The sequence below is a fragment of the Desmodus rotundus genome, chromosome 3, assembly GCF_022682495.2.
Source record: "Desmodus rotundus isolate HL8 chromosome 3, HLdesRot8A.1, whole genome shotgun sequence".
Lineage (NCBI taxonomy): Eukaryota > Metazoa > Chordata > Mammalia > Chiroptera > Phyllostomidae > Desmodus > Desmodus rotundus.
The window spans coordinates 14,477,679-14,500,459 of NC_071389.1; the positions used below are offsets into that span (position 1 = coordinate 14,477,679).

The 22,781-nt window shown below is 51.7% G+C and overlaps 1 protein-coding gene across 2 annotated transcripts; it reads right to left on the reverse strand.

Moving 5' to 3' along the window:
• Positions 1–438: 438 nt before the first annotated feature.
• Positions 439–15,826, reverse strand: IL22RA1 (interleukin 22 receptor subunit alpha 1). Of its 2 annotated transcripts, none has more exons than XM_045190977.3 (7): positions 15,701–15,826; positions 13,114–13,246; positions 12,053–12,231; positions 9,748–9,923; positions 7,228–7,366; positions 3,900–4,021; positions 439–2,779 (listed from the first exon to the last, which is right to left on the reverse strand). In XM_045190977.3, exons 1-7 carry the CDS (start codon positions 15,741–15,743, stop codon positions 1,931–1,933), a joined length of 1,641 nt encoding a protein of 546 aa, XP_045046912.2. In that variant the 5' UTR covers positions 15,744–15,826; the 3' UTR covers positions 439–1,930. The 2 variants fall into 2 exon arrangements, with proteins under 2 accessions (XP_045046912.2, XP_024409867.2); XM_024554099.4 differs by having other exon boundaries at positions 439–2,806.
• Between the last annotated feature and the right edge of the window lie 6,955 nt (positions 15,827–22,781).

A 22,781-nucleotide genomic window follows, 5' to 3' on the forward strand; every position in this document is an offset into this window, starting at 1 on the left:
GGGAGGCGTGTCTGTCTGGGTGCAGAGAAAGGGTGGCACTGTACATTTCCAGAAGGTCACACTGAGGCAGCTGGGCTCTGGTCCTGTTTCTCAGAAACGCTTGGATAGGGCTTTGGGACAGGAAGGTGATGGCGGCGCTTGTCCCTTAGGGACCCCATTGGGGCCCTCCCCTCCTAAGCCTCATCTTCCAACGAATCCAAACCAGTGTGGAAAGTTCTTTCTCTTGATGAGGAAAGCAAGCACTAGATTTGAGCTCTGGCCATGTCATGAGTTCAGCGAGGGGCAATTGGGTGGACCCCTTCTCCCCTCTGGGCCTCAGTTTTGTTTTTGCTTTTTACATATTTTATTTATTTATTTTTAGAGAGAGGGGGAGGGAGGGACAAAGAGAGAAACATCGATGTGAGGGATCGGTTACCTCTTCCACGCCAACTGGGAATCAAACCAGCGATCTTTTGGTTGCAGGCTGGCACTCAGCCCACTGAGCCACAGCAGCCAGGGCTGGGCCTCAGTTTTCTCATCATAAGGAGCATCTGAGATGCAAATGATACAAAGAAGGTGCCGGGACCCTCAAAGCACAGAGAAAGGGCCCTTTGCCTATGTGGGAGCAGACGCGGGCAGGAGGGCCTCCACACAAAGGGGGTCCTCTGAGAATGTCAGCACCTCCAAACAGCTTTCCCTTACAACCTTGGGGAGAACGTTCTGCTTGCCTCTCATCCCTGTTTCCAGAAGGCCCTGTAATCCCATCGCTCGCTTCCGCCACCAGACAGCCTCACTCCTCTGGTGTGGCTGGAACAATCCTGAGGAACCAGGATGCTGTGCGAAAACGCCCGGCCCGAAGCTAACCTGAACTGGGGCGAGGTGTCATTCCCTGTGCTGTCCAATCAAAAAACAAAAAATCACAACAGGAAATAGATACCATTTATTGGGCACTGCCCGCACGTCAAGCACTATTAAGTACTTTACAGATGCTATTTAATTTCATCCTCCCCACTACCCGGTGAGGTAGGTGTCATTCTCCCCATTTATGAATGAGGAAACTGAAGTTTTGAGCAGTGATTCATTTGCTTGAAGCCATATAGCTGGTAAATGGTGAGGCTGGAATTTGGATCCAGATGGGCCAAACCCAAGGCTGAGTTTCCAAAGTTGTGAAGAGTCAGCACTGTTTGTCGGTTCTGTCTCTGGGGGCATGGGGGCCTCACATCCCCACGTTCCTTTGAAACCCTACTCTCAGATTAGGGTCCGAAACTGCTGCCAACAGAAAAGGCTTACGTGCTTGCCCTCACTGCTGGACCTGCATTGCACTTGGGGCACATACAGCCTCTAGCAGAGGAATGAAGTAGAAATGGTGCAACTTCAGGCAGCAGCCCTGGCTGGGAATGAGCCCCAGGCCGCACCCCTCCCTGGAGTCTTGCCATGGCGCTGCCTCTGGCCTTGGCAGAAGTGCAGGTTGTTCTGGTTCTGCCCAGCCTGCTACAAGGCATCTTTTCAGGCTCCTTTTCTCACGCACAGAATCACAGAGGTGGCAGAGGCCTCACTGTCTGTCGAATCAGTTTATGAACCTGACCAGGAGTGGGGGGAGGAGAGGTGAGCTCCAGGAGGACTTTGTGACCAGCTTATTAGGAGCTGGGTCTCAGGAGGTCTCCCTGCATTCACTCCTCACTCTGACTGTCCCGTCCTCCCTTGCAGAGCTCTGCGTGCACATGCATCTATACACGATACCACCCATAACTCCCTGTATGGAGTCCTCATTGTGCCTCTTAGCTCCAGCCACGGCAGGGACCCAGTGTCCCCTTCCTCCAGTTCTCTCCAGGTCACCCCCTGAGGCTGGGCTGTGTGCACAGCATGGTGGGGATGGGGGTGGGAGTGATGGCCGAGGCAGTGAGGCTGGGTTGGGGATAAGGAGGAAGGCCCAGGCCTGCCCACTGGCCACTCAGGGCTCCCACTGCACAGTCAGGGCCAGGCCTCTGAATAGAGAGTCCAGCTCTGCGGGCTGCTCCGGGTCTGAGGCCCGAGGGGCTGCGCTCTTGGCCTCAGTCTCAGACACTGGGTCCTTGTCACTGGAACACACGAGGGACTCCAGCAGACCCCAGGGACTAGAAACGTGGTCCGTGGGAGAACATGAGAGGGATGGAGTGTGCAAAGGGAGGGGCGCCGGGTAGCCCTCTATCTGGACAGAGGAGAGGAGGGGCAGCCGGCTCTTCAGGTACCCTGGTGTCCCTGGCTGTCCTTTGTGAAACTCGTTAATGTCAGGTGCTCCATCTGTGTCAGCACACAGGGGCGGCTGGAAGGATTTTGCTTCTTTGGGCTCCTCCATAGCCAAGGAGGTCACCCCCTGCAGAGAAAGGTCACCTGCGGTGCAGCTTCCAGCTGGTGGCTCTTTCTGGAGCTGACCCTTAGGCCTGAGGTGTTTGGGACTGGAGTGTGTCACAGAGGGGAAGTCTTTGCCAGGGTCTTCCATGCACAGCCCATAGGAGGGAGGCCAGCTGTCCGGGATGGCCTGAGGTGTGTAGGATGGGGGTCTGACCTCAGGCGCAGCCTGCGGAGTGTAGGACAGCGGGGAGAGTGCCTGGTGAGGCGGCGCTCTGGAGGGCTGGAGGACGGAGCTGTCTGGCTGCCCGAGGTAGGAGATCTCAGATGGGTCGTGCAGTGGTGGGGCTCCTGGAGGCTCCCGGGGTCCAGAGACCATGACTTTGGAGTACTGGACAGGCTGGGCCAGGCTGCTGGGGCCTCTGGGGTCACAGACGGGGATCAGGGTGTGATCCTGGATGAACTGCAGTGGCTGGAAGGTCAGCACATGCTGGATGTCCTGCACAGGGATAACAACGGCCCACCTTTAGGGCCCATTCTCCACCCCTGAGGGTGCCCTGGGGGGTGGGGTCCTCCACGGGGAGGCCAGGGCAATGGGGTCGGCCACTGGGGGCTTTTCAAGATACATGTCCTGCATGTGCCCTTCACCTCCCAGAGACTCCTTTAAATTCTGGGGCTTTCGTGAAGGGACAGAGCTGCCAGCCCTTCGCTGAGGACCGCTCCCGAAGTCTGGGTTATCACAAGCAGAGAGATTTTAGCTGTGGTTTCTCCAGGAAACAGATAACCCAGGAAGTAGATGACTTAGATTTGGGGTGGCCTTGGGGTATTCTCTGAAGGTGGTGGCCCCCACTGCTCCTTGCTCACAGGTCCCAAGAGACTGATGTAGGGGGCAAGGTGGGAAAGGATGGGGAGGAGGGGAGGCCAGGAGAGCTTTACTAGAAATGACTGTCTGGGCTGTGACATCAAGTGACCTGCCCTTGAGCCTCTCAGGCTTGTGAGAGCCACTCAGAGCCCCGGTGAGAGCCACTGCAGCCACTGCAGCCACTGCTGGTGGCCACTCAGGGGCTGCCACGTGACTTGTGTGGTTTTCACACGACTTTACGTTTTAAGAATTAGTTGCCAACATTTGCCAATTGAGAGATTTCACATTATAATCTGAAATTCTGACTTCTCTGGAAAACGTACGTGAAGATCTGACCACCCTGGGCCAGCATTCCCAGGGGGTAGTACTTGGCTGCCCTCCGGACAGGGCGTGAGCTCTGATACCCCACAGTGCCCACCACCCCCTGCAGTGACCTGCTCCCTCAGGTCCTATGTTACCTGCCTGGATGTGGATGCTTTCAAGCTGCGTGGGTTTTCTATTCCAAGCCCACCCTTCCTGATCACCAGCCCCTCTTCAATACCCCCTGGCAAGCCACATTTTTAGGTTGGAGGGGAGAAAGTAGGGCTAATTTCCTGCTTTGTGTGCTGATCTCTGTATTTCAGGGAGAGTCAGGGGTTCCTAGGTCTATGCCCTCTGCCACTTTGGGGCCCTCTGCCACTTCGGGGCCCTCCCCAGACCTGTCCCTCCTGCCCCAGGTGGGGCTTCTCACCAGGGATTTAGGGGGCCGAGGCGGCTTGGTGACATATCTGTAGCTCAGGAGGCAGAGTCCGGCAACCACAAAGCCCATGGAGAACAGGAAGGCACCGGAGAAGGAGTAGGTCCATGTCCGGTCTGCAGGAGCAGAGAGATCTCCTGTCAGGAGGAAGGACTCAAGGAAGAGATCCACCTGGAGGGGACACAGGCTCAGAGCATTTCTCCTGGGAACTTCGGGGTCCAAGGCTCTCAGAGTGGGGTCTGGAAGGGAGGTCACAGGCTCCAGGGGAATTGTCCTCTTGGGCCTAAGGACTCTTCATCTCAGGGGGAGGGCCATGGCCAGAGCCAGGGCTGGAGTGGGGGGCCTTCTGAAGTGGCCTCTCTTACCTGGCTCTGAGCACGGCCCTGCCTTCCTGGCAAAGGATGGGCAGTGACAATGGGAGGAGCCTGTCCTCCCACACCCCACCTTGGTAGATGGCTGGGTGTCAGGGAAGACCTTGCTCAGGAGGCAGCTGGGGAGGCACCGCCCTTTCTAAAAGGGAGGGAGACGACAACTGAGGGCTTTGGTGCTGAGCCTTCTCCTGTGGTCCCCCGTCTCTGGGATGGGCACAGCTAATTCTTGGCATGACACACTTCTTGTCACCAGCCCAAGTGGGACTGGTGAAGGGGTTGGTAAGGAAGAAGTAATTGGAGAGTTTGTTTTTGTTGTTGTTGTTAAAACTGACAATTTATATTATCCAGGGGTCTTGTCTCTCCAAATCACCCTCCTGTTCCCATGTGGCTTCAGCTTGAGGAGCTGATCCCCAGCTGCCCATGACTTTGGCAACTGCTGTGAACACTGGGAATCGGAGTCCCTGCTTCTAGCCCACTCCTCTCTGCTCCCCAATCCCTGTGGCTTGGGCCTCTCTGGGTCAGCTTCTCACTTCAGTGATGCCCTGTCCCCTGTCACATGATACTCCCAGCACTGCTCCAGGGAGAAAACATGACCTGAATGTCTCTACGTGACATGCCTAATGGAAAACCACTGCTCCTTGTACCAGGATAGGACAGGGACATGGAACATTCCTATATGCCATTTCATCCATGGCAAGGCAGGAAGAAATAACAGAAATAACACCAGAGTGTGAGGGATTAGATGTCTGGCTCAACCACCGATACGCTGAACATCCTTCTCTCTGCTGCACAACCCTCTCTGGTCTACCATTTATTAACAGTAGCCAGCGATTATTGAGTTCTTAAAATGTGCCATGCACTGCGCGGTTGCTCCACCTGTGTTAGCCCACTAAACACAGAGAGCCAGGGATGCTCCCTTTTCACAGATAATGAAGCGAGAGGTTAAGTGATGTGACCAAGGTCGCACAGCTATGCCGTGGAGAAGCCAGGACTGACACGGAGAGCTCCAGAGCTCACCCTCGTAGTCACAACACAAGGGTGCCTCGTTGCATCATCTGTAAGAATTAGATGTGCGGTCAGATGGCTGTTAGAGTCCTTTCCATCATCAAGACACTGGGTGTTGCTCTGTGACCCTCCCAGATATTCTGAGAGGTAGATAAAATGCAGATTATGGGCTCTGGGGATAAGACAGACCCCAGGATAGGGGGTCAAGGGCAAGACATAAAGGGCAGTGAGAGGAACAAACGTGCAGTAGAGGCAATTAGCTGTAAACAAAATTGCAAAGTGATGGTTACAGCTCAGGCTCTGGGTCAGAGGAACCTAACTAGGGGTTACCGAACAGCTGTGTGGTCACCTTCAAGTTGCTTAACCTCTCTGAGCCGGAGTTCCTCCTTTGTGAAATGGGGACAAGGCTACCCATCTTTCAGGATTGTTATAAAGATGAAATGGGATGACAGAGGTAAAGCATTTAACACAGTGCTTGGCAATAGAGTAGGAGCTTAATGAATGGCAGGACTTGTCATTAATATGCTTTAGCTTTGAGGATAAGGTGCTTTCTATATGCCAGTAGGAAATAGCTGGCAAGAAGTGTGATTTATATAAAAGCAGCTCCAGTCTTAGGGAAAAAATGGCATCACAGCACGAGCTGGGTCATGGAGGGGCAAGCCAATGGGAGGACAAGGGTGGCGTGGTCTGCACATTCTCAAAGGCAGAGGGGCAGCGGTGGGAGAGGTTTGTCTAGTTTGGTCCAGGGCAGAGGTCACGAGTCATCTATATGCTCCCACCTTAGTGCCTGCAACACTACCCCCCCTTCTCCCCTGAGTTTTCCTCTTGCCAAGTTCTATTCTGGTCTCCTCAGTGGCCCTGTCCCCAGGAAAGGCATGCCCCATGCAAGCGGCCAGTGCTGGCTATGCCACCGGCCATATCGTCCCCTGAAAATGAGTGCACTGTGGTGGAGAATAAGTCTCTTGTGGGCCCTTGGGACAACTGATGGGTTGAGTTTTCAAACGAAACTGAAAGCTGGAACCTACCTGGGGATGACTCTCCAAGCTGCAGTCGTGCCCAAGGGCCCCCCCCCTGCAGCCCCCTCAGCTCTGCTCCTCAGAACAGAAATCACCTGCTGACCTCATTCATCTGCACAAGATGTCGAAAGTGGAGACTGGTTTTCCAAATCCATCCACCCCCCGCTATCACTTTTATCCCCCAAACTCGCTGCTCTGAGCATTACAACATTTCTGCATGTCTAGGAAAATGAACACTAAGGAAAACACCACAATGCTTACGGCGAGAGTGGAGTTCCAATGTGCCAGAGGAAGGGAGCGTGGGGCACTGTCTCAGCGAGCCAGTGACTCAAAACTGTTGCTATGGTAGCACCATGGTGAGGACGTTTGGTCTCCAGGATTAGGCCCAGTTCGATTCCTCACCACCTGTGTGACCTTGGGCAAGTCACCTAACTGCTCTGAACCTGTTTCCTCATCTGTAAAATGAGGATGACAACAGTACCCACCTCATAGGTTGCTCCTGAGGATTGCGCCTGGTGGTCCCTGGTCCCTGGTTAGCACTGCAGAAATGCTAGTTATTATTGCTGCTGTTATGACTTTGGAAGAAATTGAGTGACCTTTCTATCTTCGTTCTCCCCCCTGCAGATTCTCTCCGAGTGTATCTCACCTGAGTTAATATTAAGGTGCGGTTGCTTTGCTGGGGCACACACTAAGCTTGCCACAGAGAGGAAATCCGGACCCAGGCTGGAGGGTGAAGATTAAACGTGTGGTGTGATAACCCATCAGCTAACACACTTGTGGATAAACAAAGATTAACTTTAATAACGTGCTGATAACCCTCCTGTAGTTTTTCCGAGGACCGCCCAGCCTCACCTTGGTTACAGGGGGGAAAGCATGTAGTCAAGACCTGAATTCAGGAGTCCCACTCCCTCCGGCTTCGGCCAGACTCACCTGGCAGTGTCCTCACACGGCACACGTAGGGGGCACTCTCTTTGGACCAGGTTGGAACAAAAATTGTGGTGGTCCCAAGGAACTCCGTGTCAGGGGTCAGGCCAGTGAACTCGTATTCCCTCTGGTTTCCTTCAAGGTGCTGAATTTGACAGAGAACCCAGAGTGACTCCTCGTACACCCCAGTCTCCATGTGGAGCCCAAGCAAGTCTCCTCACACCTCTGCCTGGGTTACTGCATTTAGGGAAAGGGTACCACCAGCTCCCGAACCAGAAACTGGTGGATCCGCCTGCCACGCTCCATTTCCTTCCCCTGCCTTCTGCTTTATCCCCACACCTAATCAGTCACCCAGCTCCATGCACTGGTGCTTAGAATAGTGTCTGGTACGTAGTAAGCACTCAGTACATACTAGCTGCTGTTATCACAACTGCCACAATCACCATCACTACCCCCACCACCATCACCACCACCATCACCACCCCCACCTCCATCACCACCATCACCACCATCACCCCCCCACCCCCATCACCATCATCACTGCCATCACCACCACCTCCAGCACCTCCACCACCACCATCGCCGCCACCACTGCCACCACCATCACCACCCCCCCACCCCCATCACCATCATCACTGCCATCACCACCACCTCCACCCCCACCCCCACCCCCATCACCATCATCACCACCATCACCGCCATCATCACCACCACCTCCACCATCTCCACCACCAATTTATCAGGAGGCTCTAGCAATCATGAATGTGTATGTGCTTGATAATAGTTTCAAATACACATAGACTTAAATGGAAAAATAGACCATTCCACAGTCATAGTTGGAGAACGCAATGCTCTCAGCAATTAAAAAAACAATCGACCCCTCCCCAACCAGGACAGGTGTAGAAGATCTGAATAACACCCCCAGCCCCTGCGCTCTAACGGACAAACATAGTGTATTCCACCAAACGACCATAAGAATATTCGAGTGCACATGCCACAGCCACCGAGCAAGGCCACTGCTGAGCCATAACACAAGTCTCGATAAATTTATAAGGACTGAAATCACACGGAGTGTTTTTCTGACCACAGAATGAATTAAATTATGATAACCTCAGCGATTTACCAAAATACAGTTGTGATAAGGACTCTCCCTACACAACAATCTCACATTGCCCCCGTGACGACTGAAATAAATAACGGCCCCTCCCTCTGCCATCCCAGACATCTACAGCACAGCCCTGGGCCTTCTCCTTGGGTTTATCTCCCACGGCTCCTCCGCATCAGGTTCTCAAACTTCAGTGCAGGCAGGAAGCACGTGGGATACTCACTACGCTTCAGATCCCAGGTGTAACTACAGAGTTTGATTAAGCGGTTGGGAGAGGGAGCACTGTAGACAAATGCTGCAGAAGATTCTGATGCCCTTGGTTTGGGACCATGTTTTGGGAAGCTGTTCTCCACGTCCCCTTGCTCCAGGCAAACCGGGCAGTTCTGTGCTTTCCAGCAACATCCAGGGTGTTTCTGCTTCGCCCTATGATCATGGTGGGGGCGATGCAGGCTAGTGGGGGAAACGTGGGCTTTGAATGGAGCTGGGTCTGAATCTCGATTATGCTACCACTTGCTGGACAATCTTGAGCTAGTGACTTAACCTCTCTGAGCCTCTGTTTTCTCATTCAGAAAATGCAGGAGATAATAGCACCTACCACACAGAACTTAGGTGACAATTAAGTGATGTAATAAGCATACATGACTTGGCACACCTCAGAAACTGGTATTGGCACCAGAAAGTTTTCTGATCCAGAAGTCTTGTCAGACTTCCCTGAACTGCCATCTCCCCTCTCACCTGCTGGCTCTGCTCTGCCTCAGCCAATACCCTTATTTTCCTCTACCCATACCTATTTAACTTCTCGTTTTAATTCCATTCCTTCCCACCAGATTATAAACTCTTTGAGTGCAGAAACAGTCAATGGAATTATGGATTAGTGGTGCCTGCTGGGGGGAAATGCCACATATTTTCTGAGTAGAAAAAAACCCCTGCATATTGTTTGACAATGCAGGTCCCCGCCTTCCATCTTTCACTATTGCTGGTCTTCGGACACTGCCTGTGTCCACTCCCCACAGATAGTGGAGCGCTGGCGACAGGAACGGCAGCAGTGGCAACTGATTCCAGCATTTTGCGAAGTGGACACCTGAGAATGTTAACAGAGCTTGTTCCCCCAGGATGTTAAAAGGCATTAGGCAAAAAACTAAGAAAAACAATACATATTGTGCAAAATAAAAGGTCAAGTAAATGTGGGAGAAGCTGTATTAAACAAGCTGAGACCATTTGGCTTTGCAGGGCTTGTCAGAGACGGGAGCACGCTATTGTGCGAGTGAGCCCATCAGGGAGAGGCTGTGGCCGTGTTTTGGGAAATGCTAATTTATATAAAACATCTTTCTACTTGAAGCCACGTAGATCTAATTGAGAGGGAAATGGGTTTCCCAGGCAGGGAAGGACCAGGGCAGCACGTATATTTGCCCTTTATTTACCATTTGGTAGGTTTGGTTGACATGGAGGTCTAAGTGATAGAACAGGTCGTGGAAGACGTCCTCCAGGGTTAGCCGGTGGCCATCCTCGGCACGGAGGGGCGTGCAGGTGGGGTGAACAATCATCCGAATGGATCTCACCTTGGGGATACAGGTCACATCCGGTGGTTTGATGGTAGCTGGAAAAAAGGAGGGAGAACAAAGAAAAGTCGGAATCAGCCGGAAGTACATTTCCCCGCTCCTCCCTCCCAGCCCCAGCTATGCTTCTGAAAGCATCAGCTAAACACATAGGTGAGAAGAGAGACGTCCTGCGAGCAACTGGGGTTTGGGTTAAGGCTAGCAAAGGGGTGACCAAGAGTGAGTAGGAAGGTCTCAGGGAGGACACTGGCCTCCTAGGGGGTTGATCATGCCCGTGGCCCAGCCCCCATACACCCTGGGCCCTTCACCCCACCTGGAATCTGCCTGGAGCACACACTCTCCCCCAGCCTACTGACAGCTTTGGGGAGTGATGATGGTCAGTGAGATACCTTAAATAATGTTTGCGGTGTCCCATATTGTTGACTCAGCCTTAATTCCAAGCCTAAGAATTTAGTCTCTCCAGACGGAACTTTCTAAATAACCACATGAGCTTTACTGGCGTACAGACCTCTTTGGGAATTGGATGAATGCTCCCTATGGCTCTTCTCTCCTCCAAGATTTACGTATGCGAAAACCTTACCCTCGATTTCAGGGATTCATGAACCCCATACTCCCCGAAGCTAATTCATAAAAACCCTCAAAGGTCCATTGACCTCCAAGTTTAAAAACATCTGAGCCAAGTCCTGACCAGTGTGGCTCAGCTGGTTGGGCTTCATTCCACTGGTTCTATTTCCAGTCAGGGTACACGCATGTGTTGTGGGTTCGGTCCCTGGTCAGGGTGTGTACGAGAGGCAACCAATCAATGATTCTGTCTTACACTGATGTTTCTCTCCTTCTCTCTCTCCCTCCTTCCCCCCTCTCTAAAAATAAATAGATAAATAAACAAATAAATAAATTCTTTAAAAAATTTGAGCCAAAAGAATGTTCACTTCAGTGTTGTTTATAAAATTGAAAAATGGAGTTAAACGTCTTCAAAAGTGCATTGGGGAAGTAAATTAGAGTAACTCCATAGAATGGGTCGTTTTTAGCAGTGAAATATCATGTTGTGAAAAACACTTACTGGGAATGAGCAAAAGAATGGGCGTGACACCATCACATAGAAAACAAACAGCCAGATGACGAGAGGACAGATGGGGTTGCTGGTGACTGCAGCCGTGTTTAAACGCTCAGACTATTTTGGGCTACTTTTCTTTTTCTTTGTGTACTTCTATATTTTCCACAATTTTTACAATAAACGTGTATTCATTGAACAAAACAAGAAAAATAAAATAGCTTATTCACTTTAATTTTTTATTTTCTTAAAAAAAAAAAACATGTGGCTGTTGAGTCAGTGAACGTCATCACTCGCTTAACTTGTGTGGGGAACTTGGCAATCCCCCTTCCTCCCTCCTTCCTTCCTTCCTTCCTTCCTTCCTTCCTTCCTTCCCTCCCTCCTTCCTTCCCTCCTTCCCTCCTTCCGTCCTTCCTTCCCTCCTTCTTCCCTCCCTCCTTCCTTCCCTCCTTCCTTCCCTCCTTCCTTCCCTCCCTCCTTCCTTCCCTCCTTCCCTCCTTCCTTCCTTCCCTCCTTCCTTCCCTCCTTCCTTCCTTCCCTCCTTCTTTCCCTCCTTCCTTCCTTCCTTCCTTCTCTTCTGTATCGATTATGTATTGAGCATCTCCTATGTACCAGGCACCATGCCAAGGGCTGGGAATGCTGTGGATTGCACACCCACACACGGAGCTCACCTGTCAGCAGGGAGGCTGATGATATATATTATAAGCAAACACAAGAACTGCAGGCTGGGATATGCGCTGTGAAGGCAGTGAACAGCTAATTGTCACAAAGAATACCAGGTGGTGACCTGGTAAAATCAGGTTGGGGGCCGGTAGCGGGGACGCTCCCTTAGGACATGGAATTGAAGCTAAGACCGGACGCAGGATCGGAGAAGGGTCTGAGGAGGAGTAGCGGGGTGGGGTGGGGGCTGGGGTCAGAGACCCTGGTTGCAGTCAAGAGAAGAGGAAGGCAGTCTGCACTGGGGAGTTCAGGGTGGGGGTGGAGGAAGACGAACAACCACATGAGGATGTTCTCCATTTCTAAAAGTCACATCCCTAACAGCCCTCCTACCCCCGAAAAGCAGAGCCCTTGTGGGCCATTCTCCTCTCCTCCCCTGTAATAACAGGGGCTCCTACTCACTATGTTGCAGTGAGCTGAACCTGTCGGTCATCTTGGTGGCTGACCGGCCTCCCGCACTGGTGGCAGTTACCCTGGCGTAGTAGAGCTCCATGAGGCTGCCTGTCTCCATGGTCAGGTTGCAGGACTTCCTGGTGATCCGCTGGCAGCCCTTCTTCACCAGCCACTCTATCTCCCCGTACCTGTATGCGAGGGAGGGGCCGGAGCACACCTTTAATGAACAGGCTTAGCATCAGACCCGTGGTTTATTAAAAACGATAATGATACCTAATATTTACTTAGCATGCTTTGTGTTCCAGGCCTTTTATGGGGATGATTTGTTATTCCACACATTGATCCCGTGAGGTTCATACATTATTCTCTCCCTGTTCAAATAAGGAAGCTGAGGCTGAGAAGTGAAACCTGCCCAGGTGTTTGAAGCATGCCTGTGGGGAGGCCGGATTTGAACCCAGCCAGTCTGAATCCACATTCTGGGCTCCCTGCCAGCGTAACCCTCTGAAGCAGACACTATTATCCCCACTTTACAGATGAGGGAGTGAAGCTCGGAAAAGGGGAGTGACTTGCCACAGGATGAAGTATCAGGATCAGGAATAAAACCCAGGTTTGCAGACTCCTGAGCCCACGCCAACCGTCCTTCCCTGCATGGGAACTGGGACATAGGCTGGATGGGGTAGGCACAACTTTGTGTGACTCAGTCTCATTGTTAATAATAAAACAATGATTTGCCAGGCACCAGTGCCAAAGGCTATCTTATTGAACCCACCTAACAACCTTATAATGAAGGAAATATTGCTATCCTTATTTTATCGATGGGGAAACTGAGGCTTGGTGTGGCTACCCAATTGCCCAAGGTTATATAGGTGAGAGCTGGCTTTCAAGCCAGAGACTGTACTTTTAACCATTATCTCATCCTCCCTCTGCAAAAGAAACAAAGGAGCAGAGCTATATTGGGGGTATAGCCCCAGTCAGGGTGGGGGGTATGAGGCATGTAGAAGGGTGCATTTTCTCGGAAGGGGTGGTTTCTGAGCAGAGTCAGAGGAGGCCACGCTGGGAGGGAAGCCTACGTCTTATACTCCACACTGTAGACTGTGTCAGGGGTGCTCTTCGGCCCGCTGTCCCAAGTCAGGATGTTTTCGAAGTTGCTGGACTGGAATTTCACATGCTGAAGGAGATCCGAGGTGTCCTCAGCAATGTGAGCTGCGGGAAGCGGGAGCAGGGTGAGCCGAGGGGCTCGTGCACCCCACCCCCCAGCACCAACGGTCCAAGGAGGGGCAGTGGGAACAGCGCCCACCCACACACCACAGACAGTGCTCGCTGACCACCACTGCTCCCCTCCACTTCTTCGTTTCCTTTTCCTTGAGCTCTGATTCACATTCCATGAAAGTCACCATTCAGAGTGTACGATTCAGGGGTGTTTTAGCATATTCACAAAGCTGTGCAACCATTACCGCTCTCTAATGCCAGACCATTTTCATCAACCTGAAAAGAAACCCCGTGCCCACTAGCGGTCTACTCTGTTCCTCCCCAGCCCCAGCCTTAGGCTGCCACTAATCTGCTTTCGGTCTCTATGGATTTGCTTATTTGGGCTTTTCATATAAATAGAGTTACGCAATATGTGGCCTTTGTGTCTGGCTTCTTTCACTTAGCATAATGTCTTCAAAGTTCATTCATATTGTAGTATGAACCTCGTTTTTATGGCTGAGTAATATGCCATCGTATGGACATAGCACATTTTGTATATCCATTTATCGGTGGATGGACATTTGTGTTGTTCCCTCTTTTTGGTTATTGTGAATAACGCTGCTGGGAACATTTGGGTACACACTTTCAAGTGGACATGTCTTCTGTTCTCTAGGCTGAATGTACAGCTGGAAGTGGAATAGCTGGGCCATATGGTAACTTTATATTTAAGGTTTTGAAGAACAGCTGAACTATTTTCCAAAGTGGTTGCACCATCTTACATTTTTACCAGCAACGTCTGAGTGGTCCAATTATCCCACATCCTTGCCAGCACTTGTTATTGCCTCCCATTCACTTAACGCCATCTGAAGCTGGTGTCCTCACCCATATTTTAGAGACAGTCAACTAAGATGTCTAAGAAGTAACTTGCCCAAAGTTAGCAATTCCAATCAAGGCTGAAGAAGATGTTTATAAATCACCTCCTCTCTGCTGGCCAAGCCAATCCCTGCCCACCCATTTCTTAGGAAGGCAAAGGCTCCACTTGAGGTCAGAACTCAATGGTAGCTCCTGGTGGGCTGGTAAGGAAGGGGCAGGAGAGGGAGAGGTTGGGATTTGAGACAAGGCCAGGGTCTGCGTGGGGCTGGACGCAGCCCCCTCGAGTGGAGGGGTAGGGTCTACAGTGGAAGATTGCTTGTTGGGGTCAGTATCCAGGTGGGCCATTTGGCTTGAGGGGAGGCAGGTGGCTGAGGCTGGGACATGCTCAGGGGGCAGTGGCCTCATTTGAGTGGAGTTGGGCACCCTGCTCAGGAGGGAACTGAAGTTGGTTCCCTGAAATGGGGTGGGTGGACCGTGGTTGGGTCCCCTCTTTTAGGAGGTGTCAAGGCCTAACAAGTTCTCCCCTCTCCTCCCACCCCACTGACTTCTTTTCCTCCTCAAGTCCATCATCCGCTCCTGCGCCTGTGTCTCTCCCACACTTCCCGGGTAAAAGACTATGCTGTGACATCCCGGGACACGTGTGTTGTCGAGACCAACAGGCTGGCAGACGTCTTCCTGATCAAAGGAAGCTATCACACTTTTGTGGAAAAACAATTTTATGTCAACCAGATGGGAAGCTGAGGAAAAACCAACGAGCAAAAACAATTCAACATGCTCTGGAATCAGCCTAGGAAAAGGGGGGGTGAGGAAACCTAGGTCCCCAGAGTGACCTCACTGACTCTCAACAATCTCCTAGGGATTGTTCCCCCTGGGTACCCCATCTTAAAGGGCCAGGAGCCTCCATGACTCCCAACCAGAGGGGTGGAGGTCTAAAGGACCAAGTCTCTTGGGGATGCATATCTTCCCAGCTCACCAAAGTCCCCATGTGTTGGGCCAGTGTGATGCCAGGGAGAGGAGAGACTGGAGGGGCCTGGGCGGCAGCCGCAAACACTGTGGTCCAGTCGGCACTGGCCGGGCACAGCAGTGAGGGGCCTGGGAGGCTCTGATCCTTCCTGGGCTCGTCCTGAACTTGAACTATAGGGCCTTGTACAGGCCATCTCCCCCTGAGAAAAGTTCCCTCAGTGTTATCAAACTTCTCAGAGAGCAGACACAATCTAGGATCTCACACATCTGCCCGTAGGTTCTCCATCACGATGAACCAAAGCATCCACCTAATCGGATCTGAAAACTATGCCCTTTCATTCTGTTTTGAAAAGGGCTCATGCACTCTGTACCCCAAGTGCTTTAGAGCCTATGAAGGCCCCACACCTGGCCACTGTGGGGGAAAATGCTCTTTCAGAACTAGCAAGAAGGGCCAGAAGAGGCCCCCATGGGGTGTGGAGGGAGGCAAGGGTCTGTCCCTGCAGTCCCAGCATGCAGCTCAGCTCCAGCATAGAAGAAACTGAAACTGGCTGTCCTGGGCACGGCAGGGTACAGGGACATGACCCTGATCGCTGTGCTGGGGTAGGTGGGGGCCACGGGGCAATGGGCACTCACCAGCCAGGGACCCCGCAGCCAGGATGGTCAGTAGTGTCCTCATCGGGCCGGGCACAGAGCCCTCTTTTGCCTCCACTCTGGACCAAGCACTGGGGGAGGACTGGGAAGCTTTGCCACCTTGGCAGCTGGCTCCACCCAGGCTAGGGGCGGGGAGAGCAGGGGAGGGTGGGACCTGGCAGTGGGGAGCAGGTACAAAGGTACCTGGCGTAGGTGCTGCGGAATTCCAAGTTCTGGGTGGGATCCAAGGGAGTTCCTTCCCTAGATGCAAAAAGCAGCAATAGCAACTGGCTAGCGTGTTTATCTGGTCTGGTGGCTGAATCATCCCGAGACTCTTCGATGATTTATCAGGGATCCGAGAGGCAGAAAAGGCAAAAAGAACCACGACACATGGAGCCTTATCGGAGAGCAGTTTGGCACTGTGGATCAAAATCCTACGACGTGTGCCTATGTCTTGCCCCAGTAGTGCCATTCTCAGGGATTTACCCTGAGGAAAATAGCTGAACCAGGGAGCAGAAAGTACAGTGTGGGCAAACGTAGGTTTACAGTAGGGAGAATGATGTAATAAGTGATAAACAATAATATAGGAAAAACTCTGTGTTTCACAAACTCACAACTGTAAACCTGCTTTGTACTTACCCCGTATGTTCCAGAATGTTCCTTGTGCCAAAGCTCTTTGGCTTTGTTCCGGCAGGAGGAGGTACAGGATGTCTGCTGCCCCTGCAGTGCCGTGTATCAAAGAAGAGAGCCTTCCTCCTAGAGGGGCTGCTGGGGTGAGAAGCCCCTGAACTCTCACCTGGAGCCTTTGGTGCCTGGGATCTGCTAAAGATCAGGGAGGAAAGAATGGATCTGAAACTTCAGTGACTCTATTGTGCTGCAGTGGGGGCAAAATTTATGAGTGGGTCTTTAGTTTGGGATGATGAAGAGTCACATGGCTCACCCAAGCTACCATCCTACCGAGAGCTGTATCCACAGGGGTTAACGTGAAGTTCTTTGGGATGGGTGTTTAGGATATACTTTGCTAAATAATTTCAGAAATATTTTCGCCTTCTCATTGGGTCTCAGGGAAAAATTGAAGGGGCCTGAGTTCGGGTTAGGGAGGACATGACCATAGAACTCTCTGCCCCTGGGAGAGTTCGGCTGACCCCCGGGACGCAACAGCAGGCTGAGGCCAATAGCAGGACATCTGGCTCCTAAGGGAGCCTGGGCATGGAGGGGGGGGGGGGTGCCTTTTGGATGTAGTAGGCTGTGATATCCAGGGATCTGTACTTAAGTTTTTCTTTTCTGAGTTGTAATTGTACTCTATCAGCCCTCAGTCTCTGGTAGAGTTTGTTTGACAAAACAGCCAAATTTGAGCTGTGCTTTGGGAGAGAGAAGGTTTGGCTTGAGCCAGTCTTGTCCTGTAATTGCAGGAAACTACATTTCCCAGACTTCTTTGTCAACTGCTTCCTGATAGGTCTGACCAATGGGAGGCACTGGAGAAAGACTGGAATGCTGGAGGAGGGAAGTCAGGGTATTCCTTCCCCTCTTTCTTTGCTTTGAGTAGCATCCCCAGCAATGGCTGTGTGTCTTCTGGACCTCCGGCTCCCTCCAGCCAGGCTGCCATCAACATCTTTCTGTTAGGTGGCCAGCTCCTGGAAACATCACCCCCCTGGCCCCCACTTTTCCCTTTAGCTCAAAGGGTGGAGCAATTTCCTGCTTGGATTACCAGCTCTTTCATCATTTAGATAACCAAGTCCCTTGTATTAAAAAGTGCCTTAGATTTAAAGACCTGAGAGGTTTCTGTGCTCCTGAGGGGACCATGATGGATATGGGGCCTTTGTTGACTTCAGGCACAAGATGGTGTGGGGAGATCATGGCCAGAGAAACAGGTTACAAAATGCCAAGAAGGGCAGAGAGGCGAGGAGCAGTAGCTGGAGCCGCCTTGGCTGGCTTGCAGAGCTGACAGATCCGGGGACTGTGAAACTGTCCCTGGGGACTCTCAGAGTGCCTGGAGGGAGGAACTTGATGGAAAAACTAGACTTCTTGTCATTCTGAGGGACTATGGTTATGTAGTAATTAATGGGAAGGAAGACACCTGGATCTTTAAAGAACTTGGGAATACTCAGACTTCATTTCTAATAGTTAAAAAAAGAAGAAGAAAAAACCAGAACAGTCTCTGTGTCCAACAATAGGGGTTTGGTTAAATGAATAATAGTATGTCCACCAAATGCAAGATGAACACAGCCTTCAAAATAATGCTGGAGGAAAATGTTCTGGGGCCTGGTAAAGATTCACAGTATTTCATCAAACAAAAACCAGTGTGGCCTGAACTATAGTATAAGCCTGGTTAGAAGACATACATGCACACGTAGAGAAAGGTACATACACGAGTCTTGAAAGATATAATATGAAAATATCAATGGAGTTATCTCTGGGTGGTCGTAGAATTACAGGTGCTTTTTATTTTCTTTCCTTTGCTCATCTGCATTTTCTTAAGAGAAAGCTTATAAACAAAACAAATAGCCGCCAAAGAAGTGCCTCCGTGCAATGTCTGATTGCCTGACCCTCTGCCGCACACCTGAAACCAGTACACAATGATATCGAATCTGAACAGTAATCATGAAAAAAGAAGTGTCTTTGTCTGGGCTGCACCCCGCTCCTGGACTGTCACTTCCCCTCCCTTAGGAAAACTCCCAGTTCTTTGAACCCCCAGGGATGGTTTGTCCTGCAGCAAGAAGCTGTGACAACGGCAGCCCACCACACTCCCACTCTAAAAATCCTTCTAGAGCTCCGGTCTGCGCACATTTGGCATTTTCCAATGTTATTCTTCAGCGTTGCTCCTTTTCTCAGGCTGGAAGGGAGAGGCTCAGGTCGGGGGCAGGTGAGACAAGAGGCCCGTCTCCAAAGATCAGAGGAGCTGTTGCCTGGAGGAGGGCCTCGTCCCCCTTTGTGTAACTACCTCTGCCCAGGGGTGCTGCGAGGGGACAGGTTAAGAAGGCAAACTTCTTTGGATTTAAGGAGATGGCTCTTGTTATGATGGCGTGGCTGACTTGAGGCCGGGCTGCTCAAGGGTGCTGGGGCTATTCAGTGAGAGGCTGTGGCCACTGAAAGATGGCCCCTAGATACCTTTATTCTCTGGTCTCTAAAATTCAATAGTTCTTGTCTTCTCAGTGAGGGAGACACGCTTCTGAGTGCAAGGAGCACACCCGGTATTTCTCTGAACCCTCCATGCGGCTGAACAGAGAGCACCTGTACAGCGTTGACTCACGGGATTGACATTTCCAGCGGCAGGCTCACCTGCTGACTCTCTCTGGTTCGGACGGCCAGAAAAACGCACTTGCTTTCCCTCGGGTAAATTTCTCCAGCGCACCTGGTATTGTCCAGTCTCTGAGCCTTGCTACAAGCTGTAGCTGCCGCCCGGAACACACATTCCCCACCCTCTTCCCTGTCTGATTCCTGCTCCTTCTTCAGACCTCTTCTGAAATTCTCATCCTCCAGGAAGCCTTGCCTATATGACCACTCACCTGGGTGGGTGCGGAGCCCCAGCTCTGTACCTTTGTGGTTCCCATCCCTCCCCCATCCTAGTGTGCATTGCACCATGTTATTTTTCCACCTGTCACCAGTTATGGGGACAAAGCATGCAACTTGCTCTTCTTGACATCTCAGCGTTCATCACGAGCCGGCACCAAGCAGGTACCTGGCAGTATTTGTTGACTGACTGAGTGAGCATGGGTGAGCTGGCCAGGGCTTCGATATTGGCTGTGGAAAATCCCTAAGCTGTAGAAAAAGCATATCCTAAAATCACAAATATTTGGGAATGCGATCTGTCCCTTCTTTCAACACCCAGGGACTCCAGAACCCATTCTGCAGGAGCAAGAACATCAGGAGTGTGCTTGGGGGAGGGGGGTGCCGTGTGGTTGGTGACACAGCTGTGAGAGAGCCTGAAGAAGGTCCCTGGTCACTCATGGGTGGGAAGAGCAAGGAAGGAAGCTTTGCCCCAGAGCCACCTCTTCTTAGAGAAAAGCCCAAGAATCAGACTGACTTGGAGTCCCCCAGCCTGGGCATGGACTTCAGTGTTCCAGGTTGGGATCCTGGGTTCTGTCCTTACCCTGCCCCTGACTCCAGATGACCTCGAGTAAGTCTTGTCCCCTCTCTGGGCCTCAGTTTCTGTGGCTAGGTCTAGAAGTCCTCTAAGGGCCTTTGGAAAATCAGTGACCTCTGCTTCCATGCCCCTGTGGGGTTGGAAAGCCTTCCCTGACATCCCAGAATTCCCTTCATGGCTACGGTCAGTGACACAAACACGAAATCACTCGGCAGCTATTGCGTCTGCTTAGAATTCCAGCTCTCTCTCAGGGAAGGAGTTCTGGAAGCTTATTACATGCTCATAAGACCAAACTTCTTCCTAGAAACATTAAGAAGACCCTGTGTCTCATGCCAGGATTGGGGGAGCAGGTTCACATGGCCCCTGGCCACTAGGAAGTGAACAGAATATGGGTTTTAGGTAGACAGACCCTGGTTCAAATCCTAGCTCTGCCGCTTGCCGGCAGTGTGTAGGTCACTTAGTCTCTCACCCTCAGCTTTCTCATCTACAAAAAGGAAATAACAGTCTCTACTCCTCGGGGTTGCTGGGAGGGTTCAACTAGCTGATGCCTCCTGACAGATTCTGAGGAGGTGACCTCCTGCCGCTAGTCTCTTCTATTACAACACCAGGAACCAAGGATCAAGAGAGGTCCCTCAAAAACTTTGCAAAAACCCAGACTCCTTGGTGTGTAGGGGTGGGGATGGTAGGGGGGCAATGAGGACAGTGATAAATGTTCCCTTTAGAAGTTTGGAAGTTCAAGTGGACATTAGTGTCTGTGGCCAAATGCCAGGGGCGGGGGAGCGTGGGCATTGCACCCCACAGTTTGGGCACTGAGGCTGAATAAGGGTTATTTAGAGGGAGGGGGTGCATTCTATGAAGGGGCCTGGAGCTCAGAGATGAGAGTGGGGGCGGGATTCTGAGCCCCTGTTGGAATATGGCTTTCAAGACGGCCCATTTGCCTAGAGAAGTCGAGGCTTAGACTGGGGTGGGGGGAGGGGACACATGCCATGCAAGAACCCATGAGACTTATCCCAGAGGTGTGGACCCCTGGAGGGGGCTTCTCACCACCTGCTGGTGGTTTTTTCCACCAGGACAGTGTACACCGAAGCATTCCTACCTCAGGATCTCCTCCTAACCCACTTCTCCTCCTAACCCACTTACAGAGGAAGTAAAGTGGGAACAGACTCTTGCCAATTACTAAAGAGCTGTCACCTCTGTATCCTGTGTCATCACATGCCGAGAGGTGGGGCTCCCCGGGCCAGAATGGTTCCTGGCGCCAGCCACTATCTCTCCAGTCATTGACTCATGGAGCTGACTCACTCATTCAGATAAAGATGTAACTTGGGGCCTGCGTGTGTGTTTTTAAAACTTTGATCACTTTCATCCCACTCTGCACACACAGGAATGAACTTAAGGAAGATGTAAGCAAGCAGCCATCGAAGTTAGTCAGGGGGTCATGGTGGGTGCTGTTTCATCTTCCGTGGTGGCCCCTCCCTCGCCATTGGCCTCACTGAGCAGCATCCGATCCCCTCACCTCGGACAGGTGATGGGTTGAGGAAGGACAGTCATCCGCATGCAACAGGAATTTGGTATCATCTAACGCAGGATCTCTGGCCATCTTATAATTCCAGTTAGTCATATAAGAGTGTAGGTCAGCCACGGCCAGCTCCTTACTGACTCCAATTTGTACATCAGTTCACACATCCCTTCATTCATTTGTTCAATACCAAGCCTCCACCCTGTGCCAGGTGCTGGTGCCAGGAGAGAAAGTCCCTTCCCTATAGGAATTCTGAGGATGTGATGCCCATTACCCCCTCCCTCCCCTCTCCCAGCGACCCTGAGCATCGTTCCTGTAAGAGCCTGGTAATCCAGCAGCCCAGTAGCTGGACATACCACCGCTGCCCAGAAGCTGCCTGAGGACCGGCAGACGTTGAAAACGTGACCTGGCATCGGAGGTCAGTGTGGGAGGCAGCTGGGGAATCACCTGAAGAGGAAGTTCTGCCTTGTTTTCTGGAAAGAACCTACCACACATACACCCAAGGGGTCAGATGCCCCAACCTGTCCACAACCTGTGACATGCATGTAATGTGAATTGGCAAGGATATTTGGTTATAAGTATAGAAAGTCCTGGGTGATGGCTTAAAACTAGGATGCAGGGCCCTGGCTGGTGTGGCTCAGTGGGTTGAGCACTGGCCTGGGAAACAAAGGGTCGCTGGTTTGATTCCCAGTCAGGGCACATGCCTGGGTTACGGGCCAGGTTGCAGTAGGGGGTGTGCGAGAGGCAACCACACATTGATGTTACTCTCCCTCTATTTCTCACTCCATTCCTTTCTGTCTAAAAACAAATAAATAAAAAGTCTTAAAAATTAAAAAAAAAAACCCAAAACCTAGGATGCAGGGAAGCTGAGGACAGGGCTTCCACTGGGATGGATCAGAACCAGGGTCTGATCTCAGCAGCTGGTGTGGCAGCTGCATTTTTGTCGCTCCCGCACACTGGGTTCTCCTGTGTCTCGGAGTGGAGGATAGGGCATCAGTAGGAGGCTTCTGAGTTCCAGGAAAAGGGACTTGGATCAGCTCAGCTTGGGTCTAGCACCGAAGTAAAAGGCGACAATCTGCAAGAACAGTGCTGGGCATTTACCAGGTGGCCTGGCAATCACAGGAAGCTGGGAGGCCTTCATTAGCACTTTACTGGAGTGAGTTTGGCTTTGCGAGGCCAGCCACCAAGGATGTTCTGTATCCTTCCACGTACCGGAGCTACCATGGGGTGAGCTGCCAGGGTGGTGGACACAGCTCCAGCCTCACTGTAGCAGGTGATGTGGGTGTCCTACCCCCATGGCATTCACCTTTCTCGTGGGCTCACCCCGATGGATTCCAACTGCAAGTACCTACAGCTCCATGGCAGGGAGCAGCCCTCTCAGGACTGACAGGAGTTGCTAGATAAATTCCCCAGCTCCTGCCCTCGGCAGAACAAATCCAGGGGGCCCAACACTGAACTCCCAATGCCCCTCAGGGGGAGAGGGC